Source organism: Gymnodraco acuticeps, unplaced genomic scaffold (assembly GCF_902827175.1).
Source record: "Gymnodraco acuticeps unplaced genomic scaffold, fGymAcu1.1, whole genome shotgun sequence".
NCBI lineage: Eukaryota > Metazoa > Chordata > Actinopteri > Perciformes > Bathydraconidae > Gymnodraco > Gymnodraco acuticeps.
Window position 1 is genome coordinate 1,000,824 of NW_022991180.1, and position 22,698 is coordinate 1,023,521.

Below are 22,698 nucleotides of genomic sequence, written 5' to 3' on the forward strand. Positions count from 1 at the left end.
AAAGAGACAAATGTTGACCGTTTTCAGTCTAAATGTTGGTTACAGAATCTCTCAAAATGCTTATTCACTTTCTTATTATTGTGTTGGAAAGCAGCTAAGTATATCCTCTCAAATAATAACTATATATTTTTCTACTTTACTCTTCTATTCCACAACAAAGAATTGGAAATGTACTTGAAAATCCACAAAAAGATCTGACAGATATTAGTTACTCTGTGATAAATATTTTAATAAATTATTTATTTGTTCTTTTCTTATTTCCTTTACCGATCAACTAAACTACCTGACCAATCAGAAGTAGATAACTAGCTCTAGCATACATTTAAATGCTGCTTACACAATGTCATGTCAGTATTAACCAGAGATGGCAAAAGTACTCACATCCTTTACTCAAGTAGAAGTACAGATACTCGTGTTTAAAAATACTCTGGTAAAAGTAGAAGTACTGACTAAACTTCTTTACTCAAGTAAAAGTAAAGAGGCTTTGAAATGTACTTCAGTAAAAAGTACCCATAACTAGCAGCTGTTTTAAAGAGTACCTGACCTCCCTTTATATTAATAGAACAATAATGTCATTGTTAGCTAATGAATGTTTCCATGCTGAACAACGGCAACATGACAACGTTCTCATTGGTCCCTCTTCTTTAGAGAAGACCAGGAAATGATGGATACATGGATCGTGTTCAAATCAATAGGCACGCAATGACTCTAAATAATAATGATCACGCACCAAACACACATTCAGACTAAAGGAACCAGCTGTTTGGAAAATGTGAGAAGTAGAAAGTACAGGTATTTGAGTTCAAAATGTAACAAGTAAAAGTAAAAAGTCGTCAGGAAAATAAGTAGTGGAGTAAAGTACTGATACCAGAAAGATGTACTTAAGACAGTAACAAAGTATTTGTACTCCACTACTTCCACCTCTGGTATTATATCAGCCAGTCTTTACTGGTTAGGATTTTTAACTAGAATGTGTGCTTGCTTTTTAACTTATTTTCTACAAATGCATTAACAAGCATTTCATTGTCCATGTATCTAGGATTGCTATATAGAAACATAGTTGAATGTTTGTAGGAACAAGAGTATTTTGGGGTTAGTAAATGACTTGTTCAAATGTTTTCGAAATAAGCGTATTCACTTTCTTTAAAGAGTTTGATGAGAACATTGATCCCACAGTCAGTCTGTTTGGTAAATATGAAGCTACAGCCAGGAGAGTGTTAGTTTAGTTTTAGTATAAAGACAGAAACAGAGAGCCTGGCCATCACTGCTGTCAGCCAAGAAAAAGTCTAGCACATAACCCTGTGTACAACTTGACATTTCGACACTGAGGTTTGAACAAACAAGATACAGCATATTAATCAGTAAGATTAGGAGGTGCCGGTTGGCAGATTTGACCCGTTTGATTAGAGCCAGGCTAGCTGTTCAACCTTGTTTCAACAGTTTTATGCAGAGAGTCTCCTTCCTCTAGATTCATACTTATTTTATCTATGAGAGTGTATCTAACACAAATGATGGTATCAAATGAAGTCATTTAATAGACAGAGATCACTTATTTCATGCTGTCTGGGGTAAAGGCGCTTTTGTGTCATGATGAGTTTTCCTGCATCTCTGTTTTTCCTCTCTCTGTTAAGGTGATCTGACATGTTAGCAGAGGTTACACACCACTAGCATGGAGGTCAAAACAGTGTTTTTCATAAGGAGGCAATGAGTACACCACTTTTCCCCGAAGAAAAGAGAACTTCAACAAAGACCGGCAGCTAAACTATTCTCTTTTTTTACTGGGAACATTTTCCTCCTTTGCTCGAGGTCATAATTAAAAACGACAATGTGAAGCAAAGATTAAAGGTCAGGCCAATGTCATGCTTTTTCTCACTCGAGATTCAAGGATTCAAAGGCTTTATTGTCATATGTACAGTAGCTGCAGTGTATATGTAATGTAGAAATGACAATCTTTAGTCCCAGATTTCCCTAAAAATGCTACATAAATATACGTAAGACATAAAACAACAATATATAGAGTAGAACAAAATAGTGCAGATGATGTTGCAAGACCAATGTGCAAGTGATGCAGATGAAGTAAACTATATACATGTTAAAAAAAAAGATACAATGAATGAGCTAAAAGTTGCAGATAATGTCGTTAGTGACCAAGTACATGTAGGAGTCTATACATGTAAATTAAATATGAATAAAACAGAATGTAAAATGAAGTACTGTACAGTGAAAAAAAATCCTCTTAATCGGTGTTAATGAAAATGATCCCACAGTCTTCATCACCCACACGCATGAGAGTGATTTAAGGGTTCCTCACAGCTATGTACCACTTGCCAGTGCTCTTGAGCAAACCCGAACCCCTGCTCTGCTCTGACCCGTGACTTTAACCCCTCTGAGGAATGCATGGCTGTAAAAAGCCTGTAAAGTTGTTTTTACCCTCCATCTCTCTTGACCCTCCTTCACCTGCTTCAAGTCTTCTCTCCTGCTCTCTGCAGCCCCCCCCCCCCCCTATCCGCTGCCCCTGAACTGTGGCCACTCTGTAAAAGACCCCAAACGCAGCAGATGTGTGACGGCCGACACCGTTAACAGCTGTCAGCTCTTATATCAGCTCCTGTTTAACCCCACACTGCAACACACAGGCTATATGGTCCTCACAGCCACCAGGAACAGTTGTGCTGCACACGTCACCGTGAAATCCAACCTGACTGTAGGGAGAGCAAATGTTTTCTGTGCAGAGAACAACATCTGAATACACCTTGATTTCGAAAACAACAAACTTAATTGTCCTTAATTTGTTGACCACAACATATTACTAGACCGACTGGAAAACTGGGTGGGACTTTCGGAAACAGTTCTAAATTGGTTTGAATCCTACTTAAAGGACAAAAACAACTTTGTTTCTATAGGTAAATACACATCTGAGTTGACAAATATGACATGTGGGGTACCTCAAGGCTCCATCTTGGGGCCTCTTCTCTTTAACATCTACATGCTACCACTGGCTCAGATAATGAAAAACAACAAAATAAGTTACCATAGCTATGCAGATGACACACACATTTACGTAACAATTTCACCAGGAGACTATGCTCCAATTCAAACACTGAGTAAGTGCATTGAACAAATCAATGACTGGATGTGTCAGAACTTTCTCCAATTAAACAAAGATAAAACTGAGGTAATGGTTTTTGGAGCCAAGGCAGAACGTATAACAGTTAGCACTGAGCTTCAGTGTGCAATGTTCAAAACAACAGATAAAGCCAGAAATCTAGGTGTAGTCATGGACTCTGACCTGAGTTTCAACAGTCACATTAAAACAGTTACTAAATCAGCCTACTATCACCTAAAGAATATATCTAGGATTAAAAGACTAATGTCACAGCAGGATTTGACTTGTCCATGCTTTTATCTTCAGTAGACTGGACTACTGCAATGGTGTCTTCACAGGTCTCACTAAAAAATCTATTAGAAAGCTGCAGCTGATTCAGAACGCCGCTGCTCGAGTCCTCACTAACACTAAGAAAGTGGATCACATCACTCCTGTTCTGAAGTCTTTACACTGGCTTCCTGTGTGTCAAAGAATAGATTTCAAAATACTGTTACTGGTTTATAAAGCACTGAATGGTTTAGGCCCAAAATACATTTCTGACCTCCTGCTAAATTATGAACCATCCAGATCTCTCAGGTCTTCAGGGACTGGTCAGCTTTCTGTCCCCAGAGTCAGAACTAAACATGGTAAAGCAGCGTTCAGTTATTATGCTCCAAATATCTGGAACAAACTCCCAGAAACCTGCAGGTCCGCTGCAACTCTGACTACTTTTAAATCCAGGCTGAAGACTTTTCTTTTTGTCGCTGCTTTTAATTGAACTATTCATATCTTAAACTGCACTGTAACTTTTATCCATGTATTTTTTATTTTAATGTTTATTTTATTAGCTTTTCTTTTTAATGACTGATTTTAAATGCCATTTTCTTAATGTCTTTCATTTTTTGTAAAGCACTTTGAATTGCCTTGTGTTGAAAAGTGCTATATAAATAAACTTGCCTTGCCTTGCCTTGCCTTGCCTTAATGCAATAATTCAACATTCAAGATCCCCTTAACATCTGCGACTGACTTTCCAACCCTTTTTCTGTTCTCTCATTAATCTCTTTTTAAAAAAAAAAAATTAGTTAGATGTGGGCTCTGGGAATTGAAGTACTGTTATTACTGTTTTCTCATATATTATACTTCTAGTTCTCAAGTTTTCGTGTTCATTGCTTCCAAGGTTGAATATATTTGGACCTTGGCAGCACTGGAAAGTTACTAAATATACATATCATCTGAAATGGGCCATTCTTCATAATGAGTACTTTCTTTTTTTGTTATGCTTTAGATATGTGTTAAAGCTCAAGTTGTTTACTTTTGAATGCAGAAGTTTTAGTTGTGACTGAGTGGTAAATATATGAAGTACGTTTTCCACCTGTGGATCTAGGGATTGTAAACTGCATGTTCCATGTTCACTTGCGTGAAATAAATGTGTTTTATTTGGCGAAATGTAAAGCTCCACAAAAACCTACATAAGTAAATAACCCTTTTTGCAATAAGTTCAGGAGGATACATTATCTAAAAGTGAGCGCTTGAGCCTGCATTATCTCTTTTTCTTTACACACCTTATCCAGATGCTACAAATGCAGTGTGTGTACATTAATCGATGTCCTAAAATGTTTCATCTTACACCTTTTGAGATCAGTATTGGGGACTTGGATACAACAAAAGTTTCTCTTAAGCTCTTTATTTATTCTTCACACTATGACTTGATGATTTTTCATGGGAACACGTTTGATGAGGGACTTCCAGAAAGTGTGCTCTCCATTTATGTGATTCACTGGCTCACTTTATTATGGCACTGCAATAATAAGGGGGAAAATATATAAACACTTTCTTGCATTCAAATGAGTCTGGATGACACTAACTTGTTTGTCCCTAACATACCCTAAAATCCACTTTATCTAACCTCATTGTTTATTTCCTGGCAGCCATCCCCTGCTCAGCATCTGGCTGTAGTCCAGGGCTTCGCTGCTCCTCTCTGGCAGCTCCGGCCCTCGCCTGTTGCCCTCACTGATTCCCTTCCCCTCAGCTGAAAACTCACTCATATCTGGGTTTTAACGCGGCACACGCCACAGCTCTAACCCTGTAAGCTCCGACCCTCGGCCCCGACCTCGACTCCAGCCCGGACCCCGGCCCCTAAACTTCTCCCCGTCCAGCTGCTGTCGCCTTCCCAGCCGTCCAACAGCATGAGAAGCCCAGCAGCTGCTGATCAATGGGCAGCCGGGGCCAACGCCTGCCTGTCCCCTCCCCTGACCTCCTACCCTCACACACACACACACACACACACACACACACACACACACACACACACACACACACACAACACACACACACACACACACACACACACACACACACACACACACACACACACACACACACACACACACACACACACACACACACACACACACACACACACACACAGCACACACACACACACACACACACACACACACACACACACACACACACACACACACACACACACACACACACACAACACACACACACACACACACACACACACTCACACACTCACACAGATGCACGCACATGCTCCCCAGGGAGGCAACAGATGGGGGTCAGCCAGAGGAAAGGGGTGTGGTGAGCTACAAAAGGGCTGGGTTAGGTGTGTGTGGGTCTGTATCTTTTTTCAAATGTATTATTCCCCAATTACACAGAGAGATCCAGTCATTCTGTTAAGAGTATTATGTCAACACATTTCACACAACTGTATTAGGTCAGTTGAAAGCAATAATATGAAGTTGATCCTACTATTTAATATGATGTAATTAAAGTCAATGTTCCAGTTTTGTGTGTGTGTGTGTGTGTTTGCGAGGCTGTGGCTGGACATTTGCTCGCCGCGTGTCTCCAGTATGGACAGGTGTTGGCGTCAGCGGTGTCCAGACTCGTTCAGGCAGCTGCTGACACCCCTCTTCTCCCCCAGTTCTCTCCTCTCATCTCCCCCCCCCCTCCCCCCTGACAGATGTAGCCACACCACCACCTCTCAGCTTTTTATGAGCCCGGCCTGTTTTGACTTTAAATATTTGCCCAGGAGGTGCTTGTGCTGTTTGGAGAGTGGGGAGGAGGGGTCGAGGAGGAGACTTACAACCCGACACACAAACGTTTGTATGAATATGTTCACATATGAGCACCTGTAGTCATGGAGGCACACAACTGTACAGGTAGAGGTGGAGGACTGGTTTGTCCTGTTTCAGTCTCGCTGGGATAAAAGCAACTTTAGGCCAGCTAACGGCTAACAGGGGGAACTGATCTGTGGCCCCTGATGGTGAAGATCAGCTGGCAACTGGGAAACATGCCAGGAGCCGACAGCTGACAGCAAATGGATCTTCAGGGAATTGGCACCTCTAAGAATCGTCACCCATAGAAAATACAAATCTCTAATGTGAACAATCATCATTCAACGTCTCCGTGTATTGTAGTCAATGAGCCTCAGTGTGTTGATAAAGTCACACTGTTATGAGGCATTAAAGAGACCCAATATACATATTTTCCTCCCACCTGTAGTGCTATTTATTAAGCTAGATTTGGAGGGTTTTAGTAGCATAAAATTGGTCGTAGAGATATTGGCTTTCTCAAGAATATAATGGAAATGGATTGACTTTGGCAAATGGTGATGAAAGCACCCACTACTACATTGAAAAGCTTAAAAGCAAAATCCTTCGCGAAATAACAACACTGTAACTCAAGATAATCCACAGATTTTCTTTTCATTGAACTTTTTCCAAGTTGGCTCAGTTGTAATTGATTAAACTTTGGATGTATGAAGGTTACTCATTCTGTATATTCATATATTTCTTAGTGTATGTATGTTACAGTGTACAGTAGAGGACATCAGCTTTTGCACTTTTTCGCAATTTCTACAGTAGATGCAGATGATCAAAGTGAATTTTTGTTCCCCTCTGATTCTGCCCTGTAGTTTTTCTGCAATTATTTCAAAAGAAAATCCTCCTGGGTTTACAGTAAGTGCAGAGCAAGGGTGGGGCAAATATCTGAACAATTAAAAATAATCAATTAATGGCTACACCTGTATTCAACATTTTCATATTTTACACCAGAACAACACGCAAAAGGCTTAAACTATGCATCAACAAATGCTACTCTCAAGGTGACACATGCGTGTGTGTGAAGTGTCTGTTTTCCCCCCCCAAAAAAATCTCCAAGCAGCGACTGAAGCTCCCGCTTGTGATTCATCAGAGAGAGAGAGAGAGAGAAATGCAAAGAGAGGGAGAGGAGTTAGAGAGGAATGTGGATATGAAAGAATGATATGCAGTTGAGGGTTTGGAGTTGAAAGATAATTAGAACAGCAGTGAAGGATTCTGCTGCTGATCCCAGAAAAAACACCTCCACCAGCTGGGTTCAAAGTCCAGGAGGGAGAAAAGACAGAGAGGGCCACAGGAAGGGAGAGATTTGGGGATCTAGCAGAAGAGTGGTGGAGCGCACCTTGTTGTGCCATCTGGGCTGACTCCCCCACCACAAACACACAAATATCTCCTTCCCCTTATCCTCCCAGCCCATTAGGACGGAGGATTAAGGTGGTGGCAATTACAAGAGGCAGCCGACAGGAGCGTACCTGGCAATACATTCAACTGTCCAGAGGAAGGGAAGGAGAGGGGGGGAGGTAGAGGGAGGGAGGGAGGGAGAGATGGAGGCGGCAAAGAAGGAGTAACAAATGAGATGGGTGGGAAAAGGGAGATCATTAGAAAAAAAGGCACATCAGGATTGTTGTGATAGCAGCAGAAAATAAACTTTCCTCATCTTCAAAAATGGCCGAGTGTGCATGTGAGTGCCAAACAGATGCTGGCAATTGCTGCTACGCCCCCCCCCCCTCCACCCCCACAACGCCACCAACTCTACTCCTCACCCCCTCCACCCACCCACCCACCCAGCCAGGGAGGGGGGGCACTGCTATGGATGGCGCCCATATGGCCGCAGCTGATGGGGGTGATTGTCGGTATTGTTCACTTTGTCAGCGATCCTGTGGATGCTGGAGAGAGCTAATGATAATGCAGAGTGCAGATGTGCTCAGAGCAGCCCAGTCGTTAAACAACAACAGCTTGTGTTGTGTTACGTGTGTGTGTGCGTGTGTGTGTGAGTGTGTGTGTGTGTGTGTTTGAGAGAGAGAGTTACAGCCGCAGCTGCTTGCCAGCCTGTCTGCCTTCTTGAGAAGACCTTCTGTAGGAACTACTACAGTATATGCACGCACACATAATCACAACCGTATATCACACACACACACACACACACACACACACACACACACACACACACACACACACACACACACACACACACACACACACACACACACACACACACACACACACACACACACACACACACACACACACACACACACACGCACACGCACACACACATTGATCTGCATCTTCATTCATCCAAGGTGCTTCGTATGTGTGACAAATGGAAGCTCAAACTTTTAAGTAACTTTTTTTGTCATATATGGATAACAACGTTTTCATTATTAGATCTACAGTAGCTTTATAAAATGCTGTTTTTAATCACTGTCAATATGCATTGATCAGATATCTGTATTGCTGCTGGTACTGACCTCATTAAGCTAATGTGTTTTCTCCCCATTATGTGACTAATCTACAGTTTAAACAGTTTAATTGTCAAGTCATGTACAATTTATATACAGTACGTAGCCCCATATCACAAATTAGGCTCGAGGGGATTTACAATCAGAGCAGCTTGTGAAACCTTTATCCTAAGAACAATTAGTTTGGATAAGGAACATCCCCCCAACAAAACCCTTTAAATGGGGAAACAATGGGATAAATGGAGGAGGGATCCCTCTTTCAGGACAGACATGTAGTGGGTGGTGTTTACATTGTGAACATCAGGATATGTAAAGGGTTGTTAAAAGTACAATTGAAACTTTTTCTAAATAAACATGTTATTAAAGTGACTAGACCTATGTTATATTGTTTGTTTAAAATGGTCTTAAAGGTCCCATATCATGGCCATTTCTACTGATCATATTTCCATTGTTGAGGTCTACTAGAATAGATTTAAATTGTGCAATTTTCCAAACTCCCATTGGTTTCTCAAACAGCATCTCTGTATAGTATGTGTATTCACCAGGTATTCACTCTCTGTCCTAAACAGCTTGTTGGAGCTCCTGCCCCCCCCCTCCCTGTGAGCCCAGTGTGCTCTGATTGGTCGGGACGTTGCGAGGCTCGTTGCTGCAAGGAGCGGACAGGCTTTCCGGGTCGGCGACACAGCGAGAACAAGCGAAACTCATCCTGAGCACACACAAACGCTCACAGCCGAAGTAAAAACAATAAGTGTGGCTTGATATTGAGAAAGAAATGTTTATAACGCTGTGAGAATGGGTCTGCGGAGAGCATTTCTCCGGTCATTTGTTGTTGATTTGGGTTTTCACACGTCACAGAACCCAGGAAGCAAACAATGGAAAATGAGAAATCTCCAACGAGGCGTTCTGGGGCAGCATAGACAGGTCTTTTCTGTGTTAGAGTTTTACTCGCTACAGGGTGTACTTGGAGGGTTTGTGACTCTGCAGACCGTACATGCAGAAAAAGCTTCATAACACACAAGGGGACGGGTGATAACCAGAAAAGCATGACATGGGACCTTTAACTATGAATATGCGTTGTGGTTGTCTGCCATAAGAGTTTTCATCCAGTTTAATTTCTACAATAACATTTGGTGAGATCTTGTCAATATTTATCTTCATATGATTTTAAGTCATCAAATGTAGTAAGCAATAATGACTGGTATTTAATTTACTAGCTATTAACCCTGAGTGAATGTATTGGAAAGGTATCAGGAGAGAAAGTTTGATCATTGCTTCATTAATCTAGTTTGCATGATCTTCTTGTGCTGTGGTTTCTCCTACAGCCCAAAGACATGCATCTTATGAATTTAAATGAATGTGAATGGACTGGTAACCTGTCATAGTTGTACCCACCTCTCACTTAATGTATGCTGGGAAATGGCCAAAAGCACAGGGTGAGTATTGACTGTGAGTAAGTGGAGTGAAAGCTTTATGGCGCAGGTTTCTTTCTCCAGCCCTGATGTCCTGATTCACTATAATTGCTTCCATGTCAGAGGAAAGAAAATGGGTCATCAAGATGATTTCTCGTGTTACTGCAGAGACTCTTCATTCAAGGGAAAGCCCACATACATATCATTGTGACAGTTAGCAACACAATATACTATTGAACTGATCTGTATCGACTAGCTATGGCTGTTGAACAAACACTGTTTCTTAGTCACTCTAGTTATGAAATTGTAAGAACACTTCAATAATTCTGAATTGTTTTCAAGAGTCAGAATCAGGAGGGAAAAATGACAGATCAGTGCATCCCTGGAGACAAAGAAAAACACTGAATTCTCACAAGCTGTTCAGTAGCCGACCATGACCTCTGACCTTCCAGTGTGAAAATGTCCCCCAGAGACTCACACGTATCACATCTAATCATGTTTACTGATCACTGATTAGCATGCTGTAGCTATAGTTGTGTTTGACACGTTGAGACTCTTTTGTGTATGTGCATGAGTACATACTCAGACACTTCCACTCACTGGAGGTAGGTCCTGCACTGGTTCATAACCAGTTTGCCTAATGACCCCTAAAAATGATGCAATGGCTACTTGTAATCCCTCCTCGTGTGATGCATATGTCAATGATTAATGGGCGGTTTCATTAATTAGTGATTTCCCCCTTCTCAGATTGCTGTTGTAATTTATAAGGAACGAGATTAAGAGTCACTGGGAGGCTTCTGCTAACATGCTAATGTTTAGCAGGTATGTTTAAGTGCAGCTGAGGCAGATGGGAATTACATAGTTATCAGACAAATTGAAATAACTGAAATCATCTGTGTTTTGTCTTACAACAGGTTGTTTTCAGTTGATAAAATGTAATTGTCAAATTGTAAAAATATCTTAATTCTTCCCTCTCACCCAAATATGCTCTTCTCTGGTTGCCCAAAACGGAGATGGTGGGAGGACAACAATTAAAAGCTATATTTGACCAACTAATGGGTGGTTTTAAGGTGACTCTTGGTGAAATGTGTATATAATTCAGTTTCATATTGCTCCTTACTTAAAGGAAGAGTTAGCCTCAGCTTGTCCTGTATTAAAGGAGCAGACCTGGCAACATACATGGTGATGGAACTGAGTCTGGTTATTACAGTTCTGTTGGATTTGTTTGCACAGCAGAACAGTAAGGAAACAAATCAAAGATGCAAAAAGAAAGACAGAATCTCCTCCGACAACTCTTCTTCTTTCTCATCTCCTCTCCTCCTTCTCCACTTCTCCCCCACCACCATACAGATGGTCCCAAGCTGCCTTCAATAATCCAATGCACAGCCATGCCAGTACACCCCAGGCTACACCCCTGATGCTACTCTCACACACACACACACACAACACACACACACACACACACACACACACACACACACACACACACACACACACACACACACACACACACACACACACACACACACACACACACACACACACACACACACACACACACACACACACACACACACACACACACACACACACACACACACACACATTTACAGTGCCAGTTCCCTAGGCAGGACCCCTGTCTCTCTAGCCCAGATTGGATCAGATTGTTTCAGCATGGAGCAGTAACACCGGGCCTCAGGGCTCTACACGGGCCTGCAGGGTCCCACGTTGGCCCCAAGAAGCAGGGGCTACAATGGAAAGAAGCTTGTGGGCTTGATTGTGTTATCTTTTGATGATGACAATTGTTATTATTACACAAGCTGGAGTGGTCACATGTTGTCATCGCTTTAACAAGATCTGACACAGACAATAAAAAACAGAGTGGGAATTTCTGTGTTCGTGAATATGTGTGTGTGTGAGGCTCACTGGCAGTGAATGTAGGCATATTGGTTTAGTCGTTGTTATTGCTTTTTATTCTTTTAAGTCCTTCCTCTTTAACATATAATCAGTGCATTATCATTTGTATATGCTTACTTTGCTTTACATTGCTGGATGATAGCATATTGTGAATGTACTTCTTTATGTTGTAACGTAAAACCCTCGGTTAAGCACTGTAGAAACTTAATAAAAATACATTTGATCATAAAAACAGAAAGGGAGAGAGGTGGAAGGAAAGCAGTGAAAGTAGTAAGGCTGGGAACTTCTTAGGAGGACAATAAGAAAGAGATGGAGATCAGAGACGAGGAGTTTGGCTTTTGCAGGAAGAAGCGAGGAAAGAAGAACGAACAGAGTGAGGGTGACGGAGGGCGGGTGGAGGGTGAGGGAGGCAGAGAGAGATGGAGGGATGGAGACAGATAGAGAAACAGGAGGGATGGAAAAGAAAGATGGGTACGCAGAGGGAGGGATGCGGCGGATGGGGGAGGGATGGAAGAAGGGATGGAAGGAGGAATGTGACAGATGGGTCGTGCCTGGCCAGAGCTGGGAGGGAGCGGAGAGGTTGGCAACACAGGGTGAGAGAACACACACAATACACACACACAATACACACCATAACTGTATGCATGCATGCGTGTGCGCCAGAGAAGTCCTCTCATGCACACTCTTTCCTCGTGTCAAGAAAACGTCGACCATATGATAAATAGGCAAATAGATGGCGCAGCAGACATGTTTCCACATATTGTTTGCATAAATCTGCTTTTGCTTTTCATTTCTGCGTTGGCGGGCTAAGATATTAGTTAAACGTGCCGAATCTAATACATGCTGTCAGAATCTAGAATACAACCAAGATATCCGATGCTAGAAATCGAGATCATCTTTGCTGAATTGCAACTCAATGGACGATGTCGACATCATTACATTACATGTTAGACACTTTTATCCAAATTGACTTACATACTCAATACTGTGGGCAATCACCACAGGAGCAATTTGGGGTGAAGTGTCTTGCCCAGGGACACAACGACATGCTGACTGCAGTGGGGTTTGAACCTGTGACCCCCTGATCCCAACACCAACACACAGCCCACTGCACCACACGTCTCCATCACCTGAGGACTGTCTTCATACATGCACAGCACTTTAAAGTGAAGCTGCAATAGTCATGTGATCTTTTGAAAATGTCAGGAAACAATTTGATAACATATGAAACCTTGCATCCACATACGGCAAAGCCTTAAAACAGAGATTTTTGTGATTTGTGTGCAGAAAACGATAATGCAGAGACCCACATTTGCAGTAAACACCTGTCTTAGCTGATTCACCCTATAACGCAAGCCTTTCATGAGGAGAACAACCCATATTAGCCTTGACTCCCAATACATGTTTTCTGTTGCATTGGACACCATATACTCGTTTTACTAGTAATAGTTCATCCCTCAACAGAATCTCTGGTCTTAATTTACGTCATTGCTGTTTTTCATCCGTAGTATTTTCTGCAACTAAGCAACCAACAGCTACCTCACAGTAGACAATATTCTGGACACTTGACAAACGTGCAAGCCCATAGTGCATGATTGGTCGTGTGGTATGCTTTTTCAGACTTGTTGGTATAGAGTTATCTTCTAAAACTGTGCGACAACACTTCCCAGAGTGTTCACTTCACTGAGATTGCATTGTATTAGTGTGGATGTTAGTGTCCCTCCTTTGTGTAAAGTCAAAAATGATCGTTTTGCACCACCTTTTTTAGTTCTGTGAATATTTAAACATGTTGTGACATAATAACTCTTTCAGAATTATTTTTGTTTTGAGGTTGAGATAAGATGATACCAGTTTCTTTTTGTTTTCTTTTACCAAATCTTTTCGTTTTCAGCTACATGATTTCCCAAAACTTCTCTAAATGGGTCAGGAAGACTCCACACCAAAGTTTATAAATGGAATAATTCCAGCAAGTTAAAAGTTATTATAAACTGAGATATGGATGTGAGACACATACTGCTCCCTAGTTTTGCTGATTTGAACATCTTTTACATCTTAGCTGCGCTGTTTTACCGTGAATTTTGTGATTTATTCCACAAAAGATTGTTAGATACGGCCCATAGTTTACCATGCTGACAGGGGTATGAGCTATTACCCATAATCCACTGTGTGTGTCTCTTTCATCAGGTTTCCACTGTGTTTCAGCAGGAGGATAGACACAACGGGGAGAATGAACTTGACTCTTCCACAGCACCACAGCTGGCTGACTGCTCGCTTCTCGTGTGTGTGTGTGTGTGTGTGTGTGTGTGTGTGTGTGTGTGTGTGTGTGTGTGTGTGTGTGTGTGTGTGTGTGTGTGTGTGTGTGTGTGTGTGTGTGCGTGCGTGCGTGTTCATACATGTGTACAGCTCAGCAGGCAGGTGCAGCAGATGTCGGGCACTCGCATCACACACACACAAACAAACACACGTACAGTATCGCCTCTAACATCTACACAGCAGACAGCTGAGTTGGTGACATTAAAGGACCCCTCTCTGCGTGACCCCGTCAGGTCACCATGGCGATGATAAAGTGCTGAGTCGTGCACATGTGTCCCGATGCCAGCAGTTTCCAACAACACCCCGAACACGCCCTGGTAATGCCCCTTATCTGGCAGACACACACACAGCTGGGAGAGCATGGCATGAAAAGAGGATTCTTTTTTCTTTTTCTGCAGGGCTTTATTGTTGCTTTAACCTTAAATCCAATTAATTTGTCTGTTTATAGCATCCTCTTCAGATGAGTCCTACAGGTGAAAGATGTGTCTCTTCACCCCATTCTCTGTTCTTTTTCTCTACGTCTTTCTCACTGTTATGTGGAGAGTTCATGGCTGCTCTCCTTCCATACAAGAATCACACAAAGGACAAGTACTGTTTAATCCCATCATAGCCCTGCCCTAAAGACAGACCAGCTGGAGGCCTTTGTGTGTGTGTGTGTGTGTGTGTGTGTGTGTGTGTGTGTGTGTGTGTATGTGTGAAACCAGGTTTTTTTTTGTGTGAGCGCTCTTCCAAGTGTGTAAATTGCTGAATGACAGTCTTATCTGAGTTTTTCTTATGCGTTGATATATGTATGTATATGTGTGTGTGTGTGTATTTGAAGGGGTTTGTAGGGGGGTTGGGGGGGTTTATGGTTAAGTAGTATTTGGGGGCCCCCTTTCACAGAGACACACAGATATTCAAGTTCGAGTTGCGTTGCCTTTTGTTTTCAGGAGGGGGAGGAGGGTGCAGTGGCTGGCTGGATGGCTGGACGGATGGATGGCTTGCTGGGACACTGTGCCCCCCGATTTTCCCAAAAATAATTTCCCCCACTCTGCCTCCCCCGCCCCCCCAGCCAGTGTAGTGCCACTGTATTGTCTGCTTGCAGGCGGGCCGCTTGTTGCTTGCCTTCTTGTCCTGCTGTGCTGAGTGCCTGACAAAGGGGCTCTTTTAAATATGCAGACAATCCTCGATCACTTGCACACGCACGCGCGCGCGCACACGCACACATACACACACGTTTGTCTCTGCTTTCCTCTCCCTCCGTCAATTCTTCCATGGCTAGACCTGGCCTGGGAGTGTTTCCTTTTTTCACGGAGAATCAACAAGTCCCCGACATGAAAAGGATACAGAAGGCTTTTCTCCCTGTGTGTGCCGTACAGGCTTTGAATGGACGCTGTTAGCATTGCTTTGAAAAGGCGGTCGGCGTGTTAAGGCTAAAAGCTGGAATACTGTTTGTTGTGGGCTTTCACCAAGCTTTGTTATTACTGTACATTTGTTCGTCTACAATTTTGTATGCACAAAAAACCCCATGGGTACGCAATCCTTGACTGTGTTCTTATTATTCACAATAACTCTGTTTAGATACATACACATACTGTATGTGTCCTGCATTCTCAAAAGTAAAATCTAGAGCTTTAGATGATCTGTCTTGAGAGTCTGAAGATTGTTTTCTCATCCTAACTCTGCAGATGTCAGTTTAAAGACATGAGCTGGAAACTGGTTTGAAAATGTGGAGCAACAGCCAAACATCAGGACGCTTGGAGTCCACATGACAGTCTCCTCTTTATCTCTCTTCCTCCCTCTCCTGGTATATGGGAGCCCTCTTTGGCAGCTTGGCAGAGGCCGCTCCCTCACGCGAAACCGCAGAGTGCAGGGGCCCGGGCCCCCAGACAGGAGCCCAAGCTGGTCTCAGCCTCCCAACATGTTGAGCTGGCCTGCCTTGGGCACAGCCAAATGGTTCTGCAGCTGCCCCTTTGTCCCCCTTCCTTAAGTAAACAAAGGACAGAAACAAATTAATGACCTACATTCAAGACAAACCTCGCACGGCTTCCTCGCAGGGAGAGCGCGCGAGCAGTTGTCTATAAGCAGATGTTCACTTACAACACTGCAGATTGCAATTAATGATCACCAAGCAGCGCATAACCAAAGGGAAGGGTTGCTATTATAATGTCTGCTGTCTGCCTGGATCATGGATGGAGATTTAAAGCACCGCTCCTCAGGGCAGGTAGCTTAAAAAGACTGACTTTTTGAATATTTGGCAAATTTTAACTAAAGTAAATATTCCCCATAATTGTAGACATTGAGAAATCTCCTAACAATGTAAGGCATGAACTACTGTGACATAAATCCCTTCCAATTTAAGACATGAGTTGTTACTGTTAAAACTCTTCCTGAAATGGACAACAAACTGAAATCTTTTGACCACTTGGAAGTTTCTTAAACCAATACTGGCCATTCATCAGACAATGTCACACAGATTAGACGTGAGCTTATCGCGTGAGTGTGCGTCGGGGCTTACTGAAGAGACCATCTGGGCCCTAATGAACGCTGCTCCTTGGCCTCTGAGTGCAGGGGCTTTTCAAGCATCTGTAAGAACAGGTTTACTGAGCAGCAATACATTAGCTAAAGCTGATTTATTTACTGGAAAACTGTACTTGAGGAGCTTTAGTAAGAGGCTGTGTGTGTGTGTGCGTGTGTGTGTGCGTGTGCGTGTGTGTGTTGCAGGGGGTTGAATCTCAACAAGTTGTTGCACAATTTCTTCTCAGATGCAGCCTACACCTTAACCAGTGCAGCAGATATATCAGGAGGTGTGCAGGCACGCATGAGCACACAGTGAGTTTTCAAACACACAACACACACAACTTCCACCCACATTGCAAGTCCCTAAGGAACAGGATGTGAAAACCTCCTGCACTCGCCCTGCTGCAACCTGTAGTGTGTGAGGTGCATATAAGACCAACGTTTCTGAATTTTCCCTACATCAAAATGTGCTTAAAAATATGTTGAATTTGTATATACTGTTATTTCTGTGTTTTCCTATGGCAGAGGAGAAGCTAAGCATTAACATAAGTAGAAACACAAGAGTTGTTAAATTATACATAATGACATAAAGACGAGCCGTGATTTTTTTTTTCAAGAAAAAATAGATCTTCACACAGGAGGTTGAATTTCAAGATTCTTATAATTTATTGCAGTTTGCACACAATTTAAAAATGTCAACAACAGCACACCAAAAAATTACAAAACTAAACACAATTAGAATTTACTCCCCTTGAGAAAAAAAAAAAATTAACCCAACTATGATTGTCAAAGCTAAAAATGACTACATCTGAAAAAGGAACATGAAAGAAAAGCAAAGACATTTCTTAATCTCAAGAGGGAGCAAATATATCTGAATCAAAATCTGCTTGTTTTTTCCCACATAGTGATTGTCCTTTTTCAAAACAGACTCAGTCACTTCACGCCCACCCCCCCCTCCCCCATCTTCCTTTTCCATAAACTGTCTATGACATTTGAACATCATATTTTTAAACCTTGTTTTAAATAAAAAATAAAATAAACTCCCCCTTTTGTTTTCAAGTAAGCACAGCAAAAGATGGAGATGTTTCGTCGGGGCGGATACTTCACAGCGTCTTGAGCGGTTGACATCGCTCCCACAACTTCCCCCCCCCCCCACGCTCACACTTTAAAAATAAAACATTTGAAAAACAGCCCGGACTACAGCAGTTTAAGGCGGTCAAGTACAACCAGAGGAACAGAACAAAACAAATAAAAAACACAGCAGTAATGATGAAAACAACAGCAGGATGGAGTGAGCCCATATGCAGCGGAGGAATAACGTTTAGAGAAGAAAAATTAGACGATGCGGTGCAAACTGCCGCAATGTCACCCACACTGTTGCCTTGGCAAAGCCTGTGGGTGCCACCAGATGACAGGGCAACACAGACAACCCCCCCCCTCCCCCATGCACATCACTGGGGGCGTGCACACACACACATATCTGAGTGAGGGGAAATGTAGAGCGTTCAATTTGAATTATCTCTGTGTCAAATGTTTCCAGATTGTAAAAAACGCTTGACCATTATTTTTAAATTCTAACAAAATTCTAGAGTTGAAAAAACTGAAAAATTATCAACCAGTGTAGCCCCCGACTCAAACACAACATTCACATACAAAAGAAAATTGTTTTCCAATCACATGATCAAAATATAATATCATTTTCTGATAAATTCCATGAATTTATATATGATTTTAACTTCCCAATGCTTTACAGTATCAAATACTTCCATAGCGTCAGAAATGTTTTAGTTTTTTAACAAAGGCATCTTTTCAGCAAAAAATCTGATTTCTTGTCTTTTAGCTTAAAAAGGTGCATTCAGGCATGCCAATTCTCTCCCATCGATCTCGGAGTAAGGATTATGTTTTAAGAGGAAAACACACACACCCACACACCCGCACATATGGACGTGTTAACACATTCACATCACTTCATTGTACGGGTTCAGCACAAACATATCTAACCCTTTAACTTTCAGCAGGACAGCTCCGTTTTCTTTTCTCTGTTATTCTTCACGCCAAAGCCAAGCCAGAGCCATATAACTGCACTCAACAGACCTGAAGTAAGTGCCCAATGAGCAAAAATAATTAGGAAATGGCTTTAGACGTGGGTCTATAGCTGGAGACAGGATGGCGACATTAGAGGTGGAGGACAAACATACAGCAGTGGAGACATTGAACGCCTGAGGAGGAGCAGGAGGAGGAAGTGCTGGGTGGACGTAGATCTTCAGTAGGTTTAAATTGACTGGTAATAACCAAGCCACACACTCAAACACACACACACACACAAACACACACACACGCAGCAGAGAGATCAGTGCATATACACACAGGCTTAAAATGCTTCATCATATCGCTTCAGCACCCGACGGAAACACATTCGGTAACATTCTTCTACGAGCCCAGCGACAGAAACTACAACGAGCAGAAAAATCCAACTTTTCACGGTCAAAAGTTTTACGTTCAACACCTCCCACCCACCGCCTGATGCAAAAACCACAACTGAAAAAGGTTTAAGACAAAATCAAATTCTCATGCATTTTTTCCCCCAACGTCGTGAGAAATATATTCAGCTTTTCAACAGACTGCACCCTGGAGTAGTATTCACAAAGAAAAGAAAAAGAAAGCCTGTTGTCAAATATTTGATCAATTACAATGTGTACAGTAATACAGCAAATTCACATTTGTATTTTAAAATATACAGGTTTGGACATCATGCAACAACAGCAGGTCCCATTACAAAAAAAGTAACAAAATAATAATAATAATAATTAATTTTTAAAAAAATGTAACGGATTTAAATTCTAAAACTATAGCAGAATAATATACAACAACCTTAAATTAAATACCTTTCCAACAACAGATGGTTTAAAGACTGCCAGCTAGATTTAAGAAAAAAATTCTATTAATAACAATAATAATTATAATAATCTGTAAAGGTCTTTTCATTTTTAGAAAATACTTCAAATTGATTGGAAGTGAAAAAAGGAGGCTGTGCATTGCATGAGTGCCATCAGTTAGTCTGTCAGTCAGTCAGCGTTACCCTGAACACACACCACCAAAGAGCGAGAAGCGCCTCGCCAACCTCACCTCCATGCCAGTAGAAAATAAAATGAATACACACAAAACACACTCATACACACTCACGCACGTCAGGTGAAATGTTTGCCAGAGTAGTGCAGTATCACACACACACTTCTTCAAACCGTGTGTGTGTGTGTGCTGATCACAGTACCCGTTTAGTGTATTGTATTTTCACTTCAGTGTGTTCGACCTGAACTCTTGCCGTGGCGTTTGCTGTCTGAGGATCTGGGGCCAGCGTCGGAGTGTTTTTGTCTGAGATGAAACACGAACGGAGTGAAAACTCTCCCAGAAGGCGAGACCCTCGTCCTTAGACGCAAGAAAAACCACCAAAACAGAACTTAACGCCAAATAATAATAATAATAAGAGTTCAGAATAAAATAGAATAAAACAAAATCACCCCAAACAGCAACAACAAAAAAACTCAGTAGTAACATTTTCATGTGCTATTAAAGTGCAATTGAATGAGATTTTGCGACACACACGAACATGACTCTCTTGAACCCCTCATATCAACTCTGCCTTCTCCCTTTCACCCCCCATGCCTCTCTGCCCTTCTTTCACTCTCCGCTCTTTCCCTTTATCAAACCCTGCAGTGTGTTTCTACTTCCACAGTTCCTGCGAGCTGTCCTCGATCGCCCAGTCCCTGACATTAGGCAGCGCCAGCGGCTCGCTCTTCACCGACATTGAGTTGACCAGTTCGCAGTGGAACTTGCGGATGTGTCGGTAGAGGTCCCCGGACTGCGTGAAGCGCCGCTCGCACCACTTGCAGGCGTGCGGCTTCTCACGCGTGTGCACCACGGCGTGCCGGCTGAGGTTGTGTGAGTATTGGAAGCTCTTGCCGCAGGTGGTGCAGGTGTAGGGTTTCTCTCCGGAGTGTGTCCGCTCGTGGCGCTTCAGCGTGTACATGCAGGAGAAGGTCTTGCTGCAGATGGTGCATGTGGGCACGTTGACGTCTCCGGCGGGCTTGGCGCGGATGCCCTCCTGCTCCCTAAAGTGGGAGCTGAGGTGGAGCTGCAGGATGTGCGGGGAGGGGAACACCTTGTTGCACAGCGGGCACATGAAGATCTGAGTGTGTTGAGCTGACAGCATGTTGGAGACGTAGGGCAGCAGGGCGCTGTCCATGCTGGCCACCTCGGCCTGGGCGCGCTCGTTTTCGCCCCCCAGAATGTCCTGGTCGTCCGCTGTGGCCGAGGGCTTCTCCTCCCGCTCCATCTCTGAGGCCAGGGAGGCCTCTCGCAGAGCGGACAGGTGGGCCTCCAGGCCGAGCCTCCTCTGGGCCGACAGGGGCCCGCCGACCCCGTGGTGCCCGAGGCCCCCATTGGTGATGGGAACTGTGGCCTTGGTGATGCCGCTGTGCTCCATGTCATAGTCCCCACCTCCGAGTTCCTCTTCCTCTTCCGAAGCTACGCCCCTCTCCACCTTCACCCTCACAGCCAATGGGCTTTGGAGCCTGTCTGGCGTCGCTGCCCCGCTGAAATACGACTGGTGGTGATTGCTGTGGTTGCTACCGGCGATCGGCTTGACTGACAGGTCCAGAACGCAGTCGGCTGCATCGTTTGACACCCTCCTGCCCCGCTGCCCTCCACGAGAGCTGACGGAGCGGTGCGAGCGCTGCGAGAGGGACCCTGTGGAGCTGGAGGGGCTGCCGGCCGGGGAGAGCCTCTTCACCCCCTCCCTCAATCCTTCCCCAGCCTGGGTCTCCGCCTCTGTGTGCCCCGGGCTGGTTGTAGCCGTGGCTGGCGTCCCTGATCTGTCTGCAGACGGCAGTCTCAGCCACATCGCTCCTCGCTCGGCCTTGGCCTCCTCGTCTTCGTCGCTGGGCAGCAGGTCGGCAGTAGCAGGCCGGCCTGTGGATCCTTCTGAGAGACTGTCGGCCTTATCGGAGCAGCTGGAGCCGCCGTCCTCTTCTCTGCGCGTGCTGTCCGCCTCGGTCGGGGACTTCTGCTTCAAACGTTTCTTACACACTTTGACAATGTCATACATGTGCAGGTAGCTGGCTGCTGCTAGCACATCCTCCACGGGAAGGTCCTGGAACTGCAGCTTGCCCTCGTACATGAACTCCAGGAGCAGAGAAAAAGCTGGGGCTGTGACAATGTCGTTGTTGAGGTGCACCACGTCTCTCTTGTCCAGCTGGTCCTTGTAGAAGAGGTGAAAGTACATGCTGCAGGAGGCCAACACAGCCCGGTGGGCCCGGAACTGAGCATCGCCCACCAGAACCGTGGAGTCGCACAGGAAGCCCTGGTGCCGCTGCTCGCTCAGACACTGGAGTAAATGTCTGCTGTGGTCTGGGAACTCCATCTTGCCGTCCTCATAACCTGCAGCCACACAGAGAGAGAGAGTCAACGTTAGATACATCTGATAAAGATCTGATGGTTATTAAATAGGTTTAGCAAGTTCTTAATTAAGTGTTGTGTTTTCAGTAAAAATGTGTTTATTTTCAGAGTTCAGTATTTGTTCTATGACGGTAAATACGCAAAAAGAAAACAAGGAACCAAAATCGTGAACGGAAAAGCAGCAAAAGACAAGTTAAATTCAAAGAGGACAGAAAAGGAAAGGTTTTGAAGAGGCAATACAACTTCATGTCATTTTAAAATGATGACAAAGTATGATACAATTCACGGTAAGTGTAAAAATCGTGGCTGTGTGATTATCATAATTTCGCAATTCCTGCAAACAAAATTATTTTTAAACGAGGTCAACTGAAAAGAAATAGCAGATATGCAAAAAAGAGGAGACAAATGCCAAAGTCACAGATGGTATGCGATGCCGA

General features: G+C 43.4%; 1 protein-coding gene across 7 annotated transcripts in view; it reads right to left on the minus strand.

The window, feature by feature from the left end:
- Nucleotides 1-17,449: 17,449 nt before the first annotated feature.
- Nucleotides 17,450-22,698, minus strand: part of zbtb18 (zinc finger and BTB domain containing 18) — a 10,624-nt gene continuing 5,375 nt past the window's right edge. For all 7 annotated transcript variants that reach the window (XM_034237866.1, XM_034237865.1, XM_034237867.1 and 4 more), the window contains one exon: nucleotides 17,450-22,243. In XM_034237866.1, the coding sequence (XP_034093757.1) occupies nucleotides 20,529-22,226 (1,698 nt within the window). In that variant the 5' untranslated portion in view covers nucleotides 22,227-22,243 and the 3' untranslated portion in view covers nucleotides 17,450-20,528. The remainder of the gene's footprint in view (nucleotides 22,244-22,698) is intronic.